General features: G+C 34.5%; 1 protein-coding gene across 7 annotated transcripts in view; it reads left to right on the top strand.

The window, feature by feature from the left end:
• Positions 1-20150, top strand: part of HDA14 (histone deacetylase 14) — a 257848-nt gene that overhangs the window by 147646 nt on the left and 90052 nt on the right. For 4 of the 7 annotated variants that reach the window (XM_089820865.1, XM_089820866.1, XM_089820868.1 and 1 more), the window contains 2 exons: positions 7264-7335; positions 7627-7716. In XM_089820865.1, coding sequence (XP_089676991.1) covers positions 7264-7335; positions 7627-7716 — 162 coding nt within the window. The remainder of the gene's footprint in view (positions 1-7263; positions 7336-7626; positions 7717-20150) is intronic. The other 3 variants (XM_089820867.1, XM_089820870.1, XM_089820869.1) reach the window with 1 other exon arrangement.

The raw sequence follows: 20150 nt of genomic DNA, 5'->3' as shown, positions 1-20150 counted from the left end.
GGGCATTCTAATCATAATTTATTCTTCTAGGCTGCATATATATATATATATATATATATATATATATATATATATATATATATATATATATATATATATATATATCTGTTTTTGTACTAATGAACCCCAAGCCCCATTTCAAAATTTTGATGTACCTGTGAATCGGACCCACAACATTTTAATCGCTAGTCTCCTAGAATAATTATTTTGACCTTTCAATTTATTAAAGTGCTCGTAAACATTTATCACACATATGCATCAATATGAAAATCATTGACTAGATAGAAAGTTAGAATCTCTAGCACCACAAATATAATTATGAAACAACGAAAAAATTTCCAATTTTTTTTTCAAGAAGACTAGATTTGGCACAAAAGTGAACTTCGTTGCAAATCCACTCCTAGATAGAAGAACTAGGTTTCAGTCCAGCTCTCCTGTCAAATCCCTAAAGGTTTGTGTCTCTAGAAACTCTAGCTAGCCAAAGTATCAAACAAATTCATCAATTTCAGTTAAACATCTGAAATACCTCAAATAATCCTCTCCATAAATTTTATAACACTGTCTAGGAAACTCTTTACTTTCTTGGCATTCCATTTCTTTTTCTTTTAACTTGAAATATAGTGACTTTTATTTTATGATTTCGGTTGATGTAAAATGTCACTTTAATATTAAATAATTAAATTCAGCTGCCATTATATTTTGACAACTAAATAATTAATTAATTTAATTAAATTTTTAAATGTCTCATAAAGGGGAGATTACATGGCAGGAGCTCAACTTACCATCAAATGTTGTCAAAATTCTAGGCAAACAACCTCCAAGGTTCCTAAATCTTCACTCATTAGCCTACAGGAACCAATTGAATTGGCTAAAGGTTTACCATCTCAACTAGTTAGGAAGGGGACATTACGGACGACAGAGTCCCTCTTCTACTTTGGTGGTGATTCCATCTGGGAATTGCTTTCTTTTTGGTTTGTTGAAAGATTAATTGAAGATTTCAGTTGTCAATGGTTGGATTGATGTATTTGCAAACAAATGTAATAGATGTTTTCATTTTTTAATTATAAAGGGAATTGATGATTATTTACTGCTATTGAAGTGCCCACCTATAGTTTGCTTTTCCATTATATTTACCAAACTCTTTTATGCCTATTTCATGGATGTGTTAGTTTCAAGGACATTATTTCATAACTTGGACTAGAGATATTTCAACGATAAATTACTTAGTTGATAACTTGATTATATTTCACATGTTGATTATGATTACTAGTGCATTAATAATGCTTTAATGGCTCTTATTTAATAAATCTGGTTGATTTCAGGATGATGTCAAATGATGAGTTTTCATGTTTCAATATGTGATGATTTATACCCAAGATTTATTATAGTACTTACCCCATACTTGCATGTCTATTTTTATTTAATGTAATTTAATTTTCAGATTTATTTATATTAAAAAAAAAAATTAATTAAAAATAAATAAATAAATTTCTAAAAATTTAAATAAATATTATTCATTTAGTTAAAGTGAATGTTACTAATATTAATTATTCTTTAAGTCAAATTAAACTCTTAGTTGCATATAAATAATTTAATATTTATTAATGCAAGAATGAAGTTAATAAATAAATATTTATAATTTTATTATATTTTAAGAGAAGTTGTGGTAGAGTTCACTTTGTAATCATTTAGTTCATAACTATTTGAGTTTATGAGAGAAATTATAAATAATTAAATTAAATTTATAATTTTAAGTTGCATTATGAATTAAAGGAAAAGTAAATATTAATAGTAGACTTAAATAGAAGTCATATTAATATTTTAGAAATTGAAATTAATATCAATATTTAAATATAATAATATACATTTATGTTATTAATTAAATCATTTATGATTTATGATTATTTAAATTAATAACATGATAATATTGCATGATATTTTATATGCATAGAAAGATTGGATATTTAAATACTTATTGTTGTAAACAAGTTTATTAGCATAACAATTTTAACACGTATATTCTTACTTTATTTCTAAACAGATCCTTATGACACAAATTATGTGTTTTCTAACATTCTAGTTATAGTTTTGTGATGTTTATTTTTTTGATAGATTTTCTTTGTGGGTTGTTTGGTTGGCCAAGTTAGGATGTGCACTAGAGACATTTTTGAGAATTCTTTTATGATTTTTTGACTGGATGTCATGATGATATTTATGATTTGAATTGAGATATATGTTTTATGAGCTTTATACTATTGAGCATTTATAAGAACTTGGGTTTCGAGAACCAATATTATTTCTTGGGTTGGCTATTAAAAAACCAAATTTGATTAATATTACTTTTTGTGGTATGGGACACTATTGTGGTTTGTGATTTTTGGGAAGGTAGTCTAGGTGCATGTCTATGGGAGTGGCTTGCAATGGAGGCTGGGGCTCAAAGTGGCTGCCAGGGTAACTCATTGTAAGTTGTGTAACAAGTGATAATGTAGTAAATAAAATATCTTGCCTAGCCCTTTTCCCTAAGATATATTAAAAAGATAAGTTAGAGATTTTTCCTCGTCCATGCCTTGAGTGCTTGTATAGACTAAGGATGAGATGGAGATGATACCTTGAGAGGTATGACTAGTTTCCTCATCATCATGAGATGGTATTCTGGTTCCGCATAGAGTCACTAGGGGGCCTAGGTATTGAGAGATTGCCAGGGTAACTCTAGAGGTTGCTCATGTGATGACACTCCATAGTATGTAGGTTAAGTTTCCTTCATGATTTTTTAATATATTCTTCTAGTGGTGTTTTTGTTGGATATTGCTTTTGATGATGTATTTATTGTGAATTGTTACTTATTGATTGGATGTCATTTATTGTTGACAGTTGACTTTTATTAATGAATGATCAGTTATTCATTGGCGCTGTTTTTATTGTTGGAGTTAGTGATTGGTAGTTTACTTTTATAGATGACAATTGGTATTAGTTGGTCATTGTGCTTGTGACACTTGACATTGATTTTGAGGTGGTTGTATATTTTTGGTCTTGGTATTTGTATGTTGACTTGGTATGAGATGTTAGTATTGGTATGAGTGTCCTTTCGATTTTGATTATCTCTTCTTCTTGAGTAGTTTGTGTTACCCTTGAGGTAGATTTGGCTATCGGAATTCCTTGCCTAGGATTATTTTATGATTTGATTATCTGTGTGTGGATCATACATTATCTCTCTTGCATGGTGAGAGTAGGAGCTTGATTAGGTGACTATAGGTTTAGGAGGTAGTGTATTTTTACCATTTGGGTCCCCCTTAGATTGACAGATGTTGGATGCTCTTTGATACAGTGGTACCATTATCATTCGTCCTCTTATCTTGAAGACTTCTATTCATTTGATGTATCTATGTATCATGTGTTTTGAGATCCTATGGGATATTGTATTATATATTTATGTACTTGTATCTATTTTCACATACACTGTGACAGGTGTAGTGGATGTGATTTCATATTATATTAGTTGTACTTATGCATTTGCTTATATGACTATGTATGTGTTTATTCATTATATGATTATGGACATTGTAATTGAGACTTAAACTTATTAGTAAAACTTTATTCAATGTGACTCAATGTGAAGGAACCTTTAAGGAATTGAAACTATACTTGTAATTTGATTATGTGTTCTTGATGTTTATGTATATATTGCTTCCATATTATTGTTACTTTGATGTTTAAACTTTAAAAAAAATAGTTCAGTAAATTTTGAACATATTAGGTGTATTTCTTTTGGGTTTCCGAGCAGTTACATCTATATAGATCAAATCTATTGATTTTGAAGGGTTTCTAGGCGTCGTTGTTGTTATACTTAAGTTATTGTTAACACAAAAGTTCACACCCTTGCTTATTGTGCTATCCTTAGGCAAGCTTGTGTAACATGGAAATAACCTCCAAGTATAAGACTTGCGCTTTGAGGCTCAATCTTTAGAGAAGACCAACTTCCTTATAGTCATGATGCACATAACTACAACTTTTGAGGAAAAGGGAGAAGGAATGCATGAAAAGTAAATGCTGAAAGGGAAATGTGGTGGTACACCAAATTGGAACATGTTTACTCTCTCTGCCTATGAATGCCAATAACAATAATAAAATACCCAAATACACAAATCCTAGCTCTAATCTAACATCCAAGGGCATATGAAGGTTATAGCTTACTAGATGTTGCAAAGAATTTTTTTTTTACAATACAACCACCATAAATAGATCTAACATGAAACATGAATTGGTAAAATCGAAAATAAACATTCACTACAAAGCACATGAAATGCACGATAGTAGAATGGTAAGAAAAGATAAAACTAAGAATTTTATTACTGCAACGAAAAAGGGAATTACAATTACAAAGCATAACGCTACTGCAAAGAACCAAGAGCTAGCATAACTCTGATTACAACCTTGAAGTTCAAACTCCAACCATGGTGGAGTTAGATTATTTAGAGAGGGCAGCAATAAATAAATATCAGAACAAATGTGACCTTCTATGCAACTTGATCCATGCAAGTGATAGGAAAGGCCCGATGAATGCATCCAGCAGATGGAAGGGACACAAATATCCCTGCAAAATAATAAATAGGTATGGAAACGTATTGGCATTGCAATTACAGAGAAAAAGAAATCAATCAGCAACAAATATTCAGCTCAGGTAACGTGTTGGGCCCCAAACGGTCAAATTGTGTCATTGGCGGAAAACCGTTTAGTTGTGAAAATGTGAAAGAAACCTCAATCCTTGATCATTATGCAGATGCACAACATAAAAATTTGATAAGCCATGGCAATAGTACTGGCCTGCATCACCTAATGTTCAAACAAAATAAAACTACGTGGCAACAAATTGATTGGTTTCGCCATTTCGTAAAGGGGAAAAAGGAACCCTGCAAAACAATGAAACAGGGATAACTCAAAATGTTAGCCACACATAACATGACATGATAACCCACTGTAACTGATTTCAGCCCATTGAAAATATCTTAGATCATTTATCTGTGATGGGCTGAATGGGGGCAAAAATAGCTAACAGCTACACATCTACTCTATTGATTTTCTAGTCATATTATTAGTTGTTCCTTTGTATATTCTTGGATTTGCTGATTTCTGGTCATTATTTTTTATCATTGCTGATTGCAAGGCATTTATGGTTATGGTTGTAGTTTCGGCTTATTGTTTCACACTGTTATATCACTTGTGTGGGGGAATATTTCTGTTTCATAGCTGCTGTGCAGCACTTTCCTAGCGTGCCAAGGTCAAATCTGCCTCTAAAATCATTAGTAGCAGTCACATCTTCTTCTTGTGCTGTTTAGAAGAGATGTGCCCTTCCTCCAGCCTGCCTACATCTTTTTTGTTGATTTGCCTTTAGTGCTACCATTGATTATGTGTTGCTGGTCTGTAAAAATGTATGGAAATATTAAAAGTGGATTTTGTATTGTTTGTGCAAGCAATTGGGACATATTAATAGCAGAGTGTAGTTCCATTTTGGGGAATTTATGTTGTGTATGAGGGCTTGGTTGAGTTACACTCTCTATATCAACACTTAAACATTCAGATTTCTTGTCTCTTTTAAAGATGTTTGGGATGGAACTTTTCCAAATTCATATCAACATTGTTGATTGTTGGATTTGCTGATTCATCTATGATCTATTGATAATTGAGTATTTCCTAAATTTTATTTCTGTTACTTGTATTGCTGATCTTCTCCATTGAAGTTTGAAAGCTACATTTTATATTCTATGTTATTTCAGCTTGCAAAATTTTAAACATTGCATATTAAATTTATTTCAGCTAGGCTCATTATCTCAGCCTTATCCAAATTTGTGAGCCAATGTTAACTTGCTGATCTTGAATCAAACTTGGATTCACAATTCCTAGTAGGAGCTAGCTGAGTGCCAACGCGTGCCTCTTATTCCATGTGTGATCCCTAATATTCCTTAGAAGTGATGCCACTAAGTATAGTAGGATGTAAAATATGCAAAATCTACAACACGTCAAATGTTAATCGACATGGATGCTCTCTTTTTGGGATATGGGTACTCTCTTCCTACTTAATGGAATCCACCTGCTGTCCATTTCTAAATGCTTATTGGTGATAGACATTGTCCCAATGTTTCTTTAGTTTTGGACAGCCAATACGTTGTTCTTTTTGGGTGATTGTTATGATCCTCTTTGTTGTGCCAATCTCTATGTAATGCTACTGCACTCTTTGCATCAATAGGTTCTTTGCATTGAATACTCATTTTTTCTTATAATGAGACAATAAATAAAATAAAATGGGTGCATACTTTCATGAGAAAAGTGTTTCCTTAGCTTTAGATAAACGAGATTAGAGGGTAACGAAGGTATAAAATATCAAGATATAAGAAAGGGATGTCATCCAGTTTACCTTTAAAAGTTAGTGCTAAACATAGAACCATTGCTCACCAACTGATTAGTGTAGAAACAGACAAAAAAATTCCCGAAGACATGTGGAAAACAGCAAGATAAGTTGCAAGAAACAGTCAGTCAGTGGGATCACTTGCATTGTTGGGATTGATTATATGTGTATCTTCATTTGTTGTGGCTGCATGCCAAACCTAACAGACTGGTCTTGGAGAAGGTCTGATTAGTCTTTTGGAGTATCCTCCTGTATGTGGCTGTTGGTCAATGTTGAAGTCAGAGAGTCCTTGTTTATCTCTTTGCATAGTTGGATTGCCACATCATTTGTTCAATATTTAAAAGCCTTAAAGGAGGGCATCCCATTGAGGCAGATTGGTTTGCTGATTCTGAAGTCAAAATAATTGCACGAGATTGCTACTGCTTCATTGGGGGGGCCTTGAGGATATTGCTTTGAGCAATTTTCCAAGAGGCTTTTCGAAGCAACAACACTTCATGCTTTCCAGGACAGAAAGGATCCCATTCCATGTTGTTTCTGGGTGGTTGAAGCCAAAATCTAACTTCTTTTCTTTTCCTTTTACATGACCTAGAAATTCTTTGTCTGCAATCTTAAAGAAACCTATTGTTTTCATGTACATGGTTTCTTTCCACAACAAATTAACCTTCATTACCAATGGAGTTTGGTTCCTAGGACCAAACTGTATCTGTTGTGCTGAATTTTCAAATGAAAATCAGATAGGCCTGACTGGATTTTAATGTATAATTACTTATGTCAATGCTAATTTAATTTTCCCTTCTAATTCTCTTTTGTAATAATTTTTTTGTTTTCAACAATTTGAGATGAAAATCTTAATTTTATATTAGGTGATGGATACTATTGGGGAGGAAGACTTAGTAACGATTGATGGGTCTGGTCCCACATATGCCACTGCAAATGTAAGTATTGTATTGGGCTACACTAAAAGATGTTTTTGGTAGGTAGATGAGTATGCAATTAATTTTTTATTTAATATGCATGCAAAAGCAAAAAAATCGGTGAATAGCTCAAAATATAGTCTAGTGGTATGTATGATAAATCTTTTTACATTTTAAGGAAATCCGGCTCTACTTAAAAAGTTCAGTACTGCGAACAAGCAGAATTTAAATCTTCCAGCCTGTAAACCCCAATTTACACTTCAAACTGCAAATTGCTTCGATGTATTATGAAATAACTAAAGTTTTGATCAGCGGCAATGCAGAGAACCATTGAAACCAGTTCCGGGAGACAACACCAGCAGATTCACCACATTTCTCAAATTGCATGAGGAAAGGAGCAAGGTAATTGCAAGGCAGAAATTGGGAGAATCCACTACGTTAGTAGACAGATTTGTCCTTCAACAATAATAAAATAAATTGACTCTTAAATGCCCAAAAAGAAGAACAAATAGAACTAACAGTTGGATGAGTTATCATTGATTGATAACTATTCTCTGAATTGAGAGGTACAGCTCCCTTTTATAAAGATTTACAATGAATTTGATGACTGGTTATATCTTTTACTTGAAGACACGAAGGTTTTTTGACATTCACCCATCAACATGGAATGAATGTGATTATCAGATTAAGAATAGAATAAAGACAGAGAATAGAAAGTAGCCACACGACTAATCATTAAGCTCCCTTTACATCAAAGAGAAACAAAGAAACATAATATTATATTGCAACTATGAATAATCAAAGGACTGAATTCAAAATATGAAAGCAATGACCATACGATCAGTAGTAATACTAGAATTACACTTTCAGACCACACAATCTGATGAACATAAACTATTTTTATTAAGTGCACATAACAGGTAACCATACAATTAGCCTGCCCCTGCAACTGTAAAAGAAATACAGAATAACAAAACAAAACTCATTTCCCCTTTACAAACAGAAATGTCTTCTTCCCTGCAGCCACACGACTTCTGAAAAAGAACCCTTGTTATGATGTTTTGCTGCATATTTATCCCTTAGCTTTCAGGTAACTTCTCAGTTACCATAACTGATTCTTGGAAAACCTCTCATTTGTCTTCCCTCCTCTTTTCAACTTCCTCTCCTTTCTCTACTTTATAAAATACATTTGTCAAAATATGCAATTCGGTGATGAGATGTTGTCATGATTTCATAATTGTCATTGACAGTTTTGACAGTTCATGGCAATGTTCATAACTTTTAATTTGTAAGTTAATAGACAAAACCATTTGGAGAGAATTTACAAAACTAGGCTTTAGAAAACATATCCGAAAATCAATGCAATCCAACGGTTGGATGGAAATCTATGCCCCCCGAAACATGACACATTTCTGTCTTTATTTTTTAACTCTTATGGATAATCTTGACAGTTCTGCACTTAGACGTGTAACTTTTGATCTATTAAGAATCTGACAAAACGCTTTGGAGAGGATTTAGGTAATTAGGTTTCTTCAAACATATCCGAAAATTAGGTTGATCCAACGGTGGGATTGGGATAGATGGCCCCCGTACCAAGACTGTTATTTCTGTCAGCATTTTGTAACTGTCAGATAATTTTGGTAGTGTTGCTGTCAAACATGTGTATCTTTTGATTTGTTGAGAATCGGAACTAACTCCTTGAAGAGGATTTAAAAAACTAGGTTTTCTCAATCATATCGGAAAATACGCTCAATCCGATGGTTGGATTAAAAGTTATGATGCTCGCACTGAGACCCTTTGTTTCTTGTCAGAAAATCTGTAGTTACAGATTGCTGTTGTAAAAAACTGGACAGTTTGAACATGCGAACTTGAACTTTGAATCTGAACTCTGAATCATGCACCTTACATATTTGAACTGCATTTCAAGCTTTGAACGTTGAACCATGAGTATTTGAACATATGAATCTGTCTTTCGAACTTTGAACTTTGAACATTTGAACTTTTAGGTTCAAGTTCAAGTTCAAATTCAATCATGAGCATAGGACACTACTTTTGCATAGTTTGAACTTGGCAAAGGCATCATCAATAACAAAACCAAAGATTCATTTCAGGGGTTGATTTTGAAGTTTGAAAATTGGGTGCTGAAAGCATGCTTACATATTGCCAATATAGCTTTAGAACAAAACACTGGATGGAAAATGGTGAAAAACAAGAAACATAGGCTAGATAGGAATTGAAATGCGAAGATTCTAGATAGAGAAAACATCGGATGAAAGCATTGGAACAGAGCTGGAAGAAACAAAACACAAATACAGCTTGGGAAAAGTAGATCCGACCCAAAGAACCCAGCTAAGGTTGCCAAAACCATTCAACGTAATAAGAACCACACCTAGACTAGGTCTTCCTCATTCTTATTCAAAGATAACGCAAATTACTTAGGAAATAGATCTAATGTGAAGCCCAATTCGGAGCATTTTAAACTAGTAGTTATTTTAGCTGTCAATAGCACACCCACAGGTAACCCTAAACAACCTCCTCCATATCAGAGGTCCGTCATAAGGATAGCCCCGCCTAGCTTCCACCAGAATCGTAGTGAGGTAATCAAAGATCATCAAAAACTCCCACATACCTCCCCTAATCCGTATTTGCCCCCACATCGTAAATTTCCTTCTCCACCTCGCCTTAACCTTATCCATCAAATTTCTAATGCAAACAAATCAGAATCGAAACCCACAATTATCATTAGTATTGAAACCCTAGAAGTTAAATGGCATGAAAGCCAATTAAAAGGGCTGTATGCATATTGGGATGCCCCGGGATACAAAGAAGAAAGTTTGGGGGACTGGTTTCAATCATTCAATCTATAACAGGTAAGTATATTTCCTCTTTCTAATAGATTAATTTACACACATTGTAATTCTGAAGTAGTTAGAAGAGAAATTTTGTCTGCAGCACCATGCTTCTTCAAAGGTTTTTAAATTAATTTTATTAAATGGTTACCTAATATCACTGAGGACGCAATTCAGCAGTTCAAATTTCCGAAATGGTTAATTATTAAAAACATTCCAATGGAAATATTATATTCTCAAACTCTGGGTAGAATAGGATCGAATCTAGGAAATCTGATAGGAATAGAGGTGGACAAAAATAACTATAGTAGAAGCAAAATACTTAAGCCAAACTCAAAAAATGAAGTAAATGGAGGCTTTAGAATTAGAACAAACAGATCAATTTATAATTTACAATATGAAAAATACAAAGTACGAATTAAAGACATATCGTTGGTCATTAATTCCTCATCAACAGATCCCTCAAACCTTGAATTCAAACCCATAAAGAGAAACACAAATCTTAAAAAATTAATCAACGAACAAGAGTGTAGAGAAGGCTGAGAAACTTTTCAAAACCATCACAAGGAAAGGTGATCAATCTGGCCAACATTGTAGAAAGGAATCCAGAATACAAAGTATGATCATTCAAGATATAGATAGTGAGCATAGAGGAAGGAGAGGAAGGAGAAATTCAAGATTATGAAAAAATCAAGAAATTAGAGCATTGCACAGAATCTCCAAATGCACAGAACCCAAGAATAGAAATTAAAGACAACGCTGACAACAGAGTAGAAGTTATTCATCAAAATTTGTAGAAGAGTCTGAAGCTTATAGGCCATAAGCACAAGGAAGATATCAAAAAGATCGAGATTTTTAATAAGTGTGCAGAACACAACATATTGATTAACGACATAAGCGAGAACTTGAAAACATACGATCAACTCATAAATGAGTTCATCCTGATCCACAATGATATTGTGGACTAGATAGAAATCTGGGAACAGGCACATACAGTACATCAAAAGATAGTAGGGAAGATATGGATAAAAGGAAAAAATTAAAAGGGGATAAAATAGAGGAAGGAGTAACCTGTAGAAACGCTCATCTCAATATAATCAGTATACATTGTGCACACTCGAAGAAAGAACAACGACTAGGAATTGGGAGAAACAAATAGGCAACGAAATTATCATGGAAACAAGGAAAGATCAGTCAACATCCATCAAGGAGAATGAGGCACTTAATAGTCCAAGCATCGAAGCTCCCACTGTGGTGGTAAATGAGAAACCAAATACTAATGAAGGAAAAGAAATCATAGATCAGAAAATCAGCAATGTACACAAGATCAAAGAATTAGGAAGGGTAAACCATTGCAGTCCAGCATAAAATGTTCACAGGAGAAACCCAAAAATCTCAACAAGCAAAAATTTAAAATTTTGGTAGACTTTGGAGAATGGAAGGAACATTTTTTCACTAGTCGGAAAGAGTCTTCAAACCTTAACAGCTACATCAAGCTCTAAGTTTTCTCTGCTGCCGAACAAAAATTACTACTGATTTAGAATTCACTCCAGTCAACTTTCAATAGAAGAGATTTAATGAGGTACTTGGGGAAGTAGCAACCTTGTTGAACGAAATATGGATTGACAACTTTGAGAATACAAACAATACAAATAATAAGGAAAGATACACAAATGAATTCTAGGAAGAATTCAAAGTATTGGATTAATTAGAAGAAGGACAAAATCCTGAAATAGAGAATGTGAGTAGAAAAATGACTGAGGAAGAGTTAACAATGGCAAAGGAGGTGAGAGTCATTCAGGAGGGATTACTGGAAGAAGTCAAAATGGAAGAGTTGGAAAACAAGGAAGAAATAGGTGAAAAGGCAAGTTTACAAGAAGAAAGAAATAAAGGAAAACTGGGGATAGCCCAAACTACAGATGGGATTTGTGAACCTAGATTTGGAGAACCGAAAAAAAAGAAGAGAGACAGAAAATCTCTAGCAGAGTTAAGGGCAGAAATTGGGAAAGTAGAAACCCTGAGGAAAATACAAGACACATTGAAAGGTGGGAAGGGGAAGACTCTTTCCAAGGAACAATGAAGATAACGTGGAATGTTAGGGGACTAAATGCCCCTAACAAGAAGCACTTACTAAAGCGCAATCTTACCTTGTTTAATTCAGATCTAATAATGATATAGGAAACCAAACTGAACAAGCAAGAAGGTGAAAAACTAAAGAAAAAGATTGGTTCTTCGAAGACCACTAAAAGAATTAGAGGGAGCCTCAAGGAGAATAGGTTTGATCTAGGATTTGCGGAAGATAGAAGTGGAAGAATTGTCAGTAAACTAAAATTGGATTGGGGGAAGAGTCAAAAGTCATAGACATACAGTTTATAATCATAAATATATATGGTCCAGTGCAAACGATAGAGAAGAAATTGCTATGGAATGAAATCCACAACTTCATCGACCACATTCAAGAAGAGAATATATGGGTAGGAGGAGATTTCAATGCAATCCTAGACTTAAAAGATAAAAGATGAGGTTCACAATCAACAACACAAACCATGTTGGATTTCAAAGAATGGATTCAGCAAGATAATCTTATAGATATCCCCCCTACGAACAGACAATTCACTTGGTTCAACAGGAGAAAGGACTTTTGTCAGATAGCAGAAAGACGGATAAATTTATAGTGAAAGGAAACAAGCAGACCTTCAACTTTACATTTCAATCTTTGATTCTGCCCTATGCCGGCTTTGATCACTTCCTTGTCAGTGTTGAAATCTCTGAAGCCCTTAAACCAAATAGAAATCCATTCAAATGTGAAAGAATGTGGTTCAAAGATGAAAGTTTCATGGAAAACATTAATAAATGGTGGTTAGAAATAGAAGCAGAAGGGTCTAAAATGTTCTGTTTTGTCTCCAATCTTAAAATTCTTAAATAGTAGATGGAACAAAAAACACTTCAAAAATATATTTAAAGAAAAATTAGAAATAGAAGAATTATAAAATCTAAATAAAGATGTCATTCAACAAGGAATGGACAATGATAAATTTGAAAAAGAAAAAGCACTTACACATAAACACAAAGACATTCTTAACAAAGAAGAAATATGTTGGAGACAAAAATCTTGAGCAACATGGCTTCAAAAAGGAGAGTTTAACACCAAACACTTCCATAAAAGCACAATAGGTAATAGAATATTGAAAAGCAAGAATAATATAGGTACTATAATTGAAGAACCATCACAAATAGTGGAAAACTTTGTAAATTACTACACTGACATTTTAAACAACTATGAACATTCAAATCTTACACCACAAATGGTGTTGTTAGAATTGATACCAAAACTTATTACTAAAGAGGACAATAAGATGTTAAACAAAGCATTCACAAAAGAACAAATTAAAAAATGCCTTATTTAGTATGAATCCTGATAAGTCCCCTGGACCCGATGGCTTTCAAGTGCTCTTTAATCAGAAATGTTGGCATATATTAGGAGAGGACTTATGTGCAGCCATAGAAGCAACTAGAAACTTAGGTTCGCTATTGTTTGAAATCAATAATACTTTATTTCACTTATGCCCAAGAAATCTGAACATTTAGAACCTGGAGACTTTCGTCCTATCGCTTTATGTAATACCATCTGTAAAATTTTATCCAAAACATTAACAATTAGGATTAAACAAGTTCTCCCTAAATTAATCAATGAGGAGCAAACAGGCTTTATTCCTAATAGATGCATTTTGGATGGAATCATTATCATCTAAGAATTAATACACTTAGTTCAAACCCGTAAATCGGCATGCATGCTCATGAAGTTAGACATACAAAAAACCTATAACAAAGTAGAGTGGAGATTCCTATGCAAAACATTAGAAGCTTTGGTTTCTCTTAGCAATGGATTACTCTAATTTATAATTGCATATCAATGCCAAAATTTTCTAATCTTAGCAATGGAACCCCTAAGGGATTCTTCAGGTCATCCAGAGGAATTAGACAAGGGGACTCCATTTCACCCTTTCTCTTCATCATTATGGCAGAAATTTTTTGGAAGGGCCATAAAAAAGTCTGAAGTAGAAAATGAGATCTGGAGAATATCCGTTACGGAAGAGGTTAGCAATGTCACACACCAAGAATTCGCTGATGACACAATAACAGTAGGGGTTAGTAGCCTAGATGAAGCAAGAAAATATAAAGAAATCATAGCTACATATATGAGAGCATCAGGACAAAAAGTAAATAAGGATAAATCTGAAATTTTCTTCTCCAAGCTGATCTGCAACCCCCAACCTTTTTTGGCACACCCTTTTCCCCGTTGTTCCCCTCCACCCTCCATCCTTGACTTTCGGTACCTTACCTCTCACACCATGACTCTTTATGATATCCTTGGGCAACCTTCTATCCACCCCATCTCGCCTCCTTTCTGCCACTTGTTCACCCCTTCTTGCATTTACGAGGCCATCAAATTCATGAGATGTAGCAGAGCAGCGGATGAGGAGGGGTTCTAGGCTAAACTCTTCAAGTTTGGTGCCTTGGTTCTAGGCCCCTATCTCTATACTTTTCAATAGAGTGATTTGCACTAGGTTCTCGATTTCTTTGTCCACGCATCTAATTTATCCTATTCACAAGACTGGTTCTGCCTCTGATGCTTGGAATTACAGAACCATTATGATTGGGCACACGTTTGCCAAACTTTATGCGACAACCCTTAATGCTATGTTATCTAGCAAACTTGACAAGAAAGGTTGTAGGGCTAGAGGATAGGCTAGTTTCCAAGCCGACTATTAGACCATGGATCACATTTTCACTTTACATTCTATTATTGAGGCTGCTAGACATAGATTGACGAAAGTTTATTGCTGCTTTAGTGATATTTGCAAGGCTTTTGATTCTGTTCCTAGGATGGCTCTTTTTGAGAGGCTTTAGGAGATTGGGATCTCTAAGATGTTACTTACTGCTATTATGAGATTATATGAGACAGTGGTGGGTCGATTCAGGACCCCTGAGGGTTTCTCAAATCTGATCCATAGCATCATTGGGGTCAAGCAGGGTTGTCCTCTCTCCCCTACTTTGTTCAGTTTATATATTGATGAGCTTGAAGACTTCCTTTTGAAGTCATCGCTCCCAGGTGACGATTGCTACTTACACCAAGTTTTGATCTCTATTCTTCTTTTTGTGGATGATGTGGTTCTTCTTGCTTCCTCTCTAAAGAGTTTACAGAGGCTTCTTGATGGTTTGGCTTCCTTTTGTGATCAGCGACAGCTTGTGGTTAACGTGGGTACGACTCGGGCTATGATCTTTAATTGCGTAAAGACATCTCATCTTCACTTCTTTTTTCAAGGAAAGGAGATTGAGATCACTTCCTCTTATATGTATCTGGGGGTGAAGTTTTCTGGTCCTCAGTTCAATATGAGACTGGCAATTCAGTCCAGAGTTAATAAGGCTATGGGTTCTCTTACTATGCTTGAGAAATAGTGTTTTAGACTTCACTTTCAAGATACCTCGTCCAAGTTATCCCTCTTGGACTCCCTTGTTCGGCCAACGGTTCTTTATGGCTCTGTGGTTTGGGGCCCGTCTCTCCTTGGTTTTGATTGGGCCTCGGTCGAGTGGGTCTAGACTTTGCTGTACGGTGAATCATTAGATGCCACAAGTTCATTCCTCATAGTATCATTCTTGCTGAGTTCAGTGCTCATCCCTTTCGTCTTGCGACCATTTTTGATTTGATTTGGTTCCTTCATTGTTTGCATGGTTTTGCGGATTCGTTTGGTGAATTACTCCTACTTGGTGTATTGTTCTTCTATTACTACTGCAAGTTCTGATTCTTGTTCTTGAGCTCATTATTGGTATACACAAGCATCTTCTTTGCTGAGATTGATTGGGATTGATATTGATCGCCTCCTTCCTTACTAGTTCTCGCTAAATGCCCTTGCATATCTCCTTCCCTCATGGTAGGAGTTGAATGAGCATGTTAGACTTGATATTTACAGATGATACGTTATCACTACCTGAACTAACCCACCTGGTGGCTTACGTCCAAGGATGACCGTCAATGCGGAGCACTTTTTGGAGATCTCTGAAGAGATTATTGTTCATCCTAGTTACCTTTCTCGACGATGGTCTCATGCCCTGTGTATCTCCCTGGTGTCGTACAGAGTTGGTTCTCACCATCTTTGAGTTCAGATCAAGCATCATATTGATAGTGGAGAGTGGATTCATAAGCTGTGTACTTTAGATGAGATTGAGATAGAGACTCATTTTATTTTCTGTTGCCCTATCTATTATGACATCAAAAGGAGATTTTACCTATGTATTCCGGGATTGTTTTTCTCTTTCTGATTTCTTCAGTTACTATTACTAGCGGTGTCTTGCACTCTATCTTCAAGAGGCTACTATGCTCCATAATAGTACTTTATAGTCACTTCTTCCTCACCGACATACATCTACTCAACTCATTACTGCCTTTTTCACACCCTTATCTCCTTTGCAGGGTGTGAAAAGGTCGTCTAGTTCTTCCAATTTTTTCGGTCATTCAAGGTTGGTCAGACCTCGTATTGACTTCTTTCATCAGCAACACTCCTCTATGAGCTCAAAGAGACAGATTAGAGCTTCCATCCAGCCGCAAGCGTATCTTCTGTGACTATTTCTTTCTGCCTAGAAAGGGCTCCTAGTCTTTGTCCTGCCCTCTCTTTGTATCTTTTCTTCTTTGTTTTGTTATTCGTTTTTCTCGGACACCGTTTGGTGCTCCTGCTGTTGTCAGCATTCTTGGTGTAATCCTCCAATCCCATAGACATTTTGGTGGTCTTTTGTTGGACATTAATATTAATATCTTACCTTAAACACTAAAAGAAGTTTAGAAAACAACATTTGTCATATTATGGGATATAAGAAAAGTAACTTCCCTTGCAAATATTTAGGAATACAGATAGATAAGAGATCGAGGAATGGCAAAACCTCAGAGTCCATTTTAGAAAAACTTGATAAGAAAACTAATAACTAGAAAAGCAGATGGCTCACTAAGGCTGGACGGGTAACCAAGATCAATTTTGTTTTATCAACAGTTCCTTCTTACCACATTTCATTTCTCCCACTTCCTGTTGATGTATAGCATCAGTCAAAGTAATATTAAGTATTTGAATTCATGATTTATATGAACTATGTTTTACTGATGACAATATATACATATATATATATACCTATATATACACACATATATGATTATACATATATATTTATTTTTTCATAAAATGACTTCATCAATATCGTGCTCTTGTCCTTGAAGAGACTATTGTTATCAGGGCCTTGTATTTGTCTTTGTTTTACTGCCCGTTACAAAGTAGGCAAATTACATTTGGTATAGTTGAAAGTAATGATTAGTTATGCCCATGTATGGGCATGACCCTATGTGGCCTTTGGCGATGTAGAGTCATGTCTCTATAGGGATATGGATCTCTATTCTTATATAAATGATGCCGAGCAGTCGTTGGGGAAATATATCAATAACAAGGCATATACAGACCCAACGATTGCTCTCCCTGCATGTAAAATAAAGACAAGTTCATCGATCCTCCATTGGCATTCAAGGTTGAAGATTAGCTTACATAGACTGCTATTCAAAGTTGAAGATTTGCACCATTCAAACAACACCACCAGTCTGAGATACAAGTAAGTTAATCTGAATTTGTACAGTCTGCTATGATAGTTTATCTCTATAAGAGATCCTTACATTTAACATGGTATCAGAGCCATCCTAATAGGAATTATATTATCTAGAATTAGAACTAAAATCTCAGATTTATCATTATTAGAATTTACCCTCAATTCAAAATGGTTAATCACGTAAGATTAGAGGATAGACTTGAGGGAGCATCAAACTTTTCATCATGGAAAATTCAAGTCATGATAATACTAAGAGAAATGGAATTATAAGAGTACATAGAATGAAACAAATCTATTCCTGAAAATGATCCAGATGAAATGACATGGAATTTCAAATTCTATCGAAAGTCAGCATAGGAGACTAGGCCACCTTCATTTCTGTGCATTATCATCAATAGGGAAAATTGTAAAAGGATTACCTAATCTGAAAATTCATCACTGAGGCATTTGCAAAGGATGTGCTTGAGGCAAAAACACCAACCAATACTTTCCTAAAAGCATTCACAAATCAAAATTTGTACTTGAACTTATTGACATTGACCAATGTGGTCCTATGTCTGTACCTTCCCTAAATGGGTGCCTCTATTATGTAATTTTTATTGATGACTATTCTAGAAGAACTTGGATCTACTTCTTCAAACAAAAGGAATCAATTGAAGTATTATCAAAATTCAAAGTTCTGGTTGAAAACCAGTCAGGATAGAAAATAAAAATTCTAAGATCAGACAATGGAGGTGAATACATCTTTGAAATTTTTAAAGATTTTTGCAGTACTGTTGGGATTAAGGAGTTTTCTGTACCATATAATCCTCAATAGAATGGAGTTGCAGAGCGTAAAAATAGATCAATTATTGAATCAGCCAGAGCAATGATGCACGACCAAAATTTTCATACTTCTTTTTGGGCCAAAGCATCTAACACTACAATTTACATTCAAAATAGATGTCCTCACTTAGTATTAGAAAACAACTCTCCTGAAGAAGTATTTACGGGTATCGAACCAAATTTAATTCAGCTAAGAATATTTGGGTGTCCTGTTTATATTCATTTTCCTAAAGAGAAGAACAAAATTAGAACCATCTGGAAAGAAGGGAATACTCATTGGATATAGTGAAACAACCAAAGGCTATATGATCTATTTCCAGGTCAAAGAACAATTGAGATCAGTAGAAATGTCAAATTTGAAGAAAATATTGCCCTGAATCTTTCTAAGAACAATGATGAATCATATACAAAACTTGTCACTGAAATAGATAGAGATCACCTAGGAGAAAATGAGAGGAAGAATGATACTGAACCTCCTTCACCTACTATTACAAATCCTTAGAATATTGAAAATGTTAACAATATAAAGAGACCACTTTGGGCTAGGAAAATGATAGAAGAAAATCATGTTGAACGTGATGAAGTAATCAGAGAAATCAAGAGAACAAGAAATCAATCATGTTATGTGGCGCTGTTAACTGAACTTATCAAAACAGAACCTTGAAATGTTGAAGAAGCCTTATCAAGCAAACTTGGAAAGAAGCAACGATTGACAATATAATTCTATACTAAAAAATGATGTATTGGATGTTGTACCCAGACCTAAAAACAAATCAGTTGTTTCTTCTAAGTGGCTTTACAAATCAAGCATACACTCGACAACAACACTGAAAAATACAAAGCCAGATTTGTAGCACACGGTTTCTCACAGAAAGAAGGTATCGATTATGAAGAAACATTTGGCCCAGTTGCAAGATACACATCTGTCAGGACTATCTTGGCATTTGCAGCATCCAAAGGATGGAAAGTTCATCAAATGGATGTTAAGAAAACATTCTTAAATGATGAAATTGAAGAAGTTTATATTGAGCAACCAGAAGGGTTCATCACTCATGACAGAAATTCTCATGTGTGTAAGTTAAAGAAAACACTATATGGTTTTGAACAAGCTCTTAGAGCATGGTATGAAAGAATAGACAACTATCTAACAAAGTTAGGGTATTCTAAGAATGAAGCTGATCCTAAGTTATACTTCAAAATAGATGGTGATGACATGATTATTCTTGTGTTATATGTTGATGATTTGTTAATAACAGGTGAAAAATATCTTATAAGCAAGTGCAAACAAGAACTAATAGCAGAGTTTGATACGAAAGATCTAGGTCTTCTCCACTACTTCCTAAGATTAGAAGTCTGACAAAAGGGGAACTACATTTTCCTAAATCAGGGAAAATATACAATTGATATTTTGACAAAATTTGGAATGATGGATTGTAAACCAGCTACTATTCGTATGGAAGTAAACCTACGTAAGCTGAAGGTTGATATGATTAAATCTAGACCTACGGATCCTACTCACTA

Source organism: Cupressus sempervirens, chromosome 3 (genome assembly GCF_028749045.1).
Source record: "Cupressus sempervirens isolate cs-2001-9-10 chromosome 3, ASM2874904v1, whole genome shotgun sequence".
In the NCBI taxonomy this organism is placed as follows: Eukaryota; Viridiplantae; Streptophyta; class Pinopsida; order Cupressales; family Cupressaceae; genus Cupressus; species Cupressus sempervirens.
The sequence above is the reverse complement of the archived record's forward strand: the minus strand, read 5'-3'. Positions and strand labels throughout refer to the sequence as shown.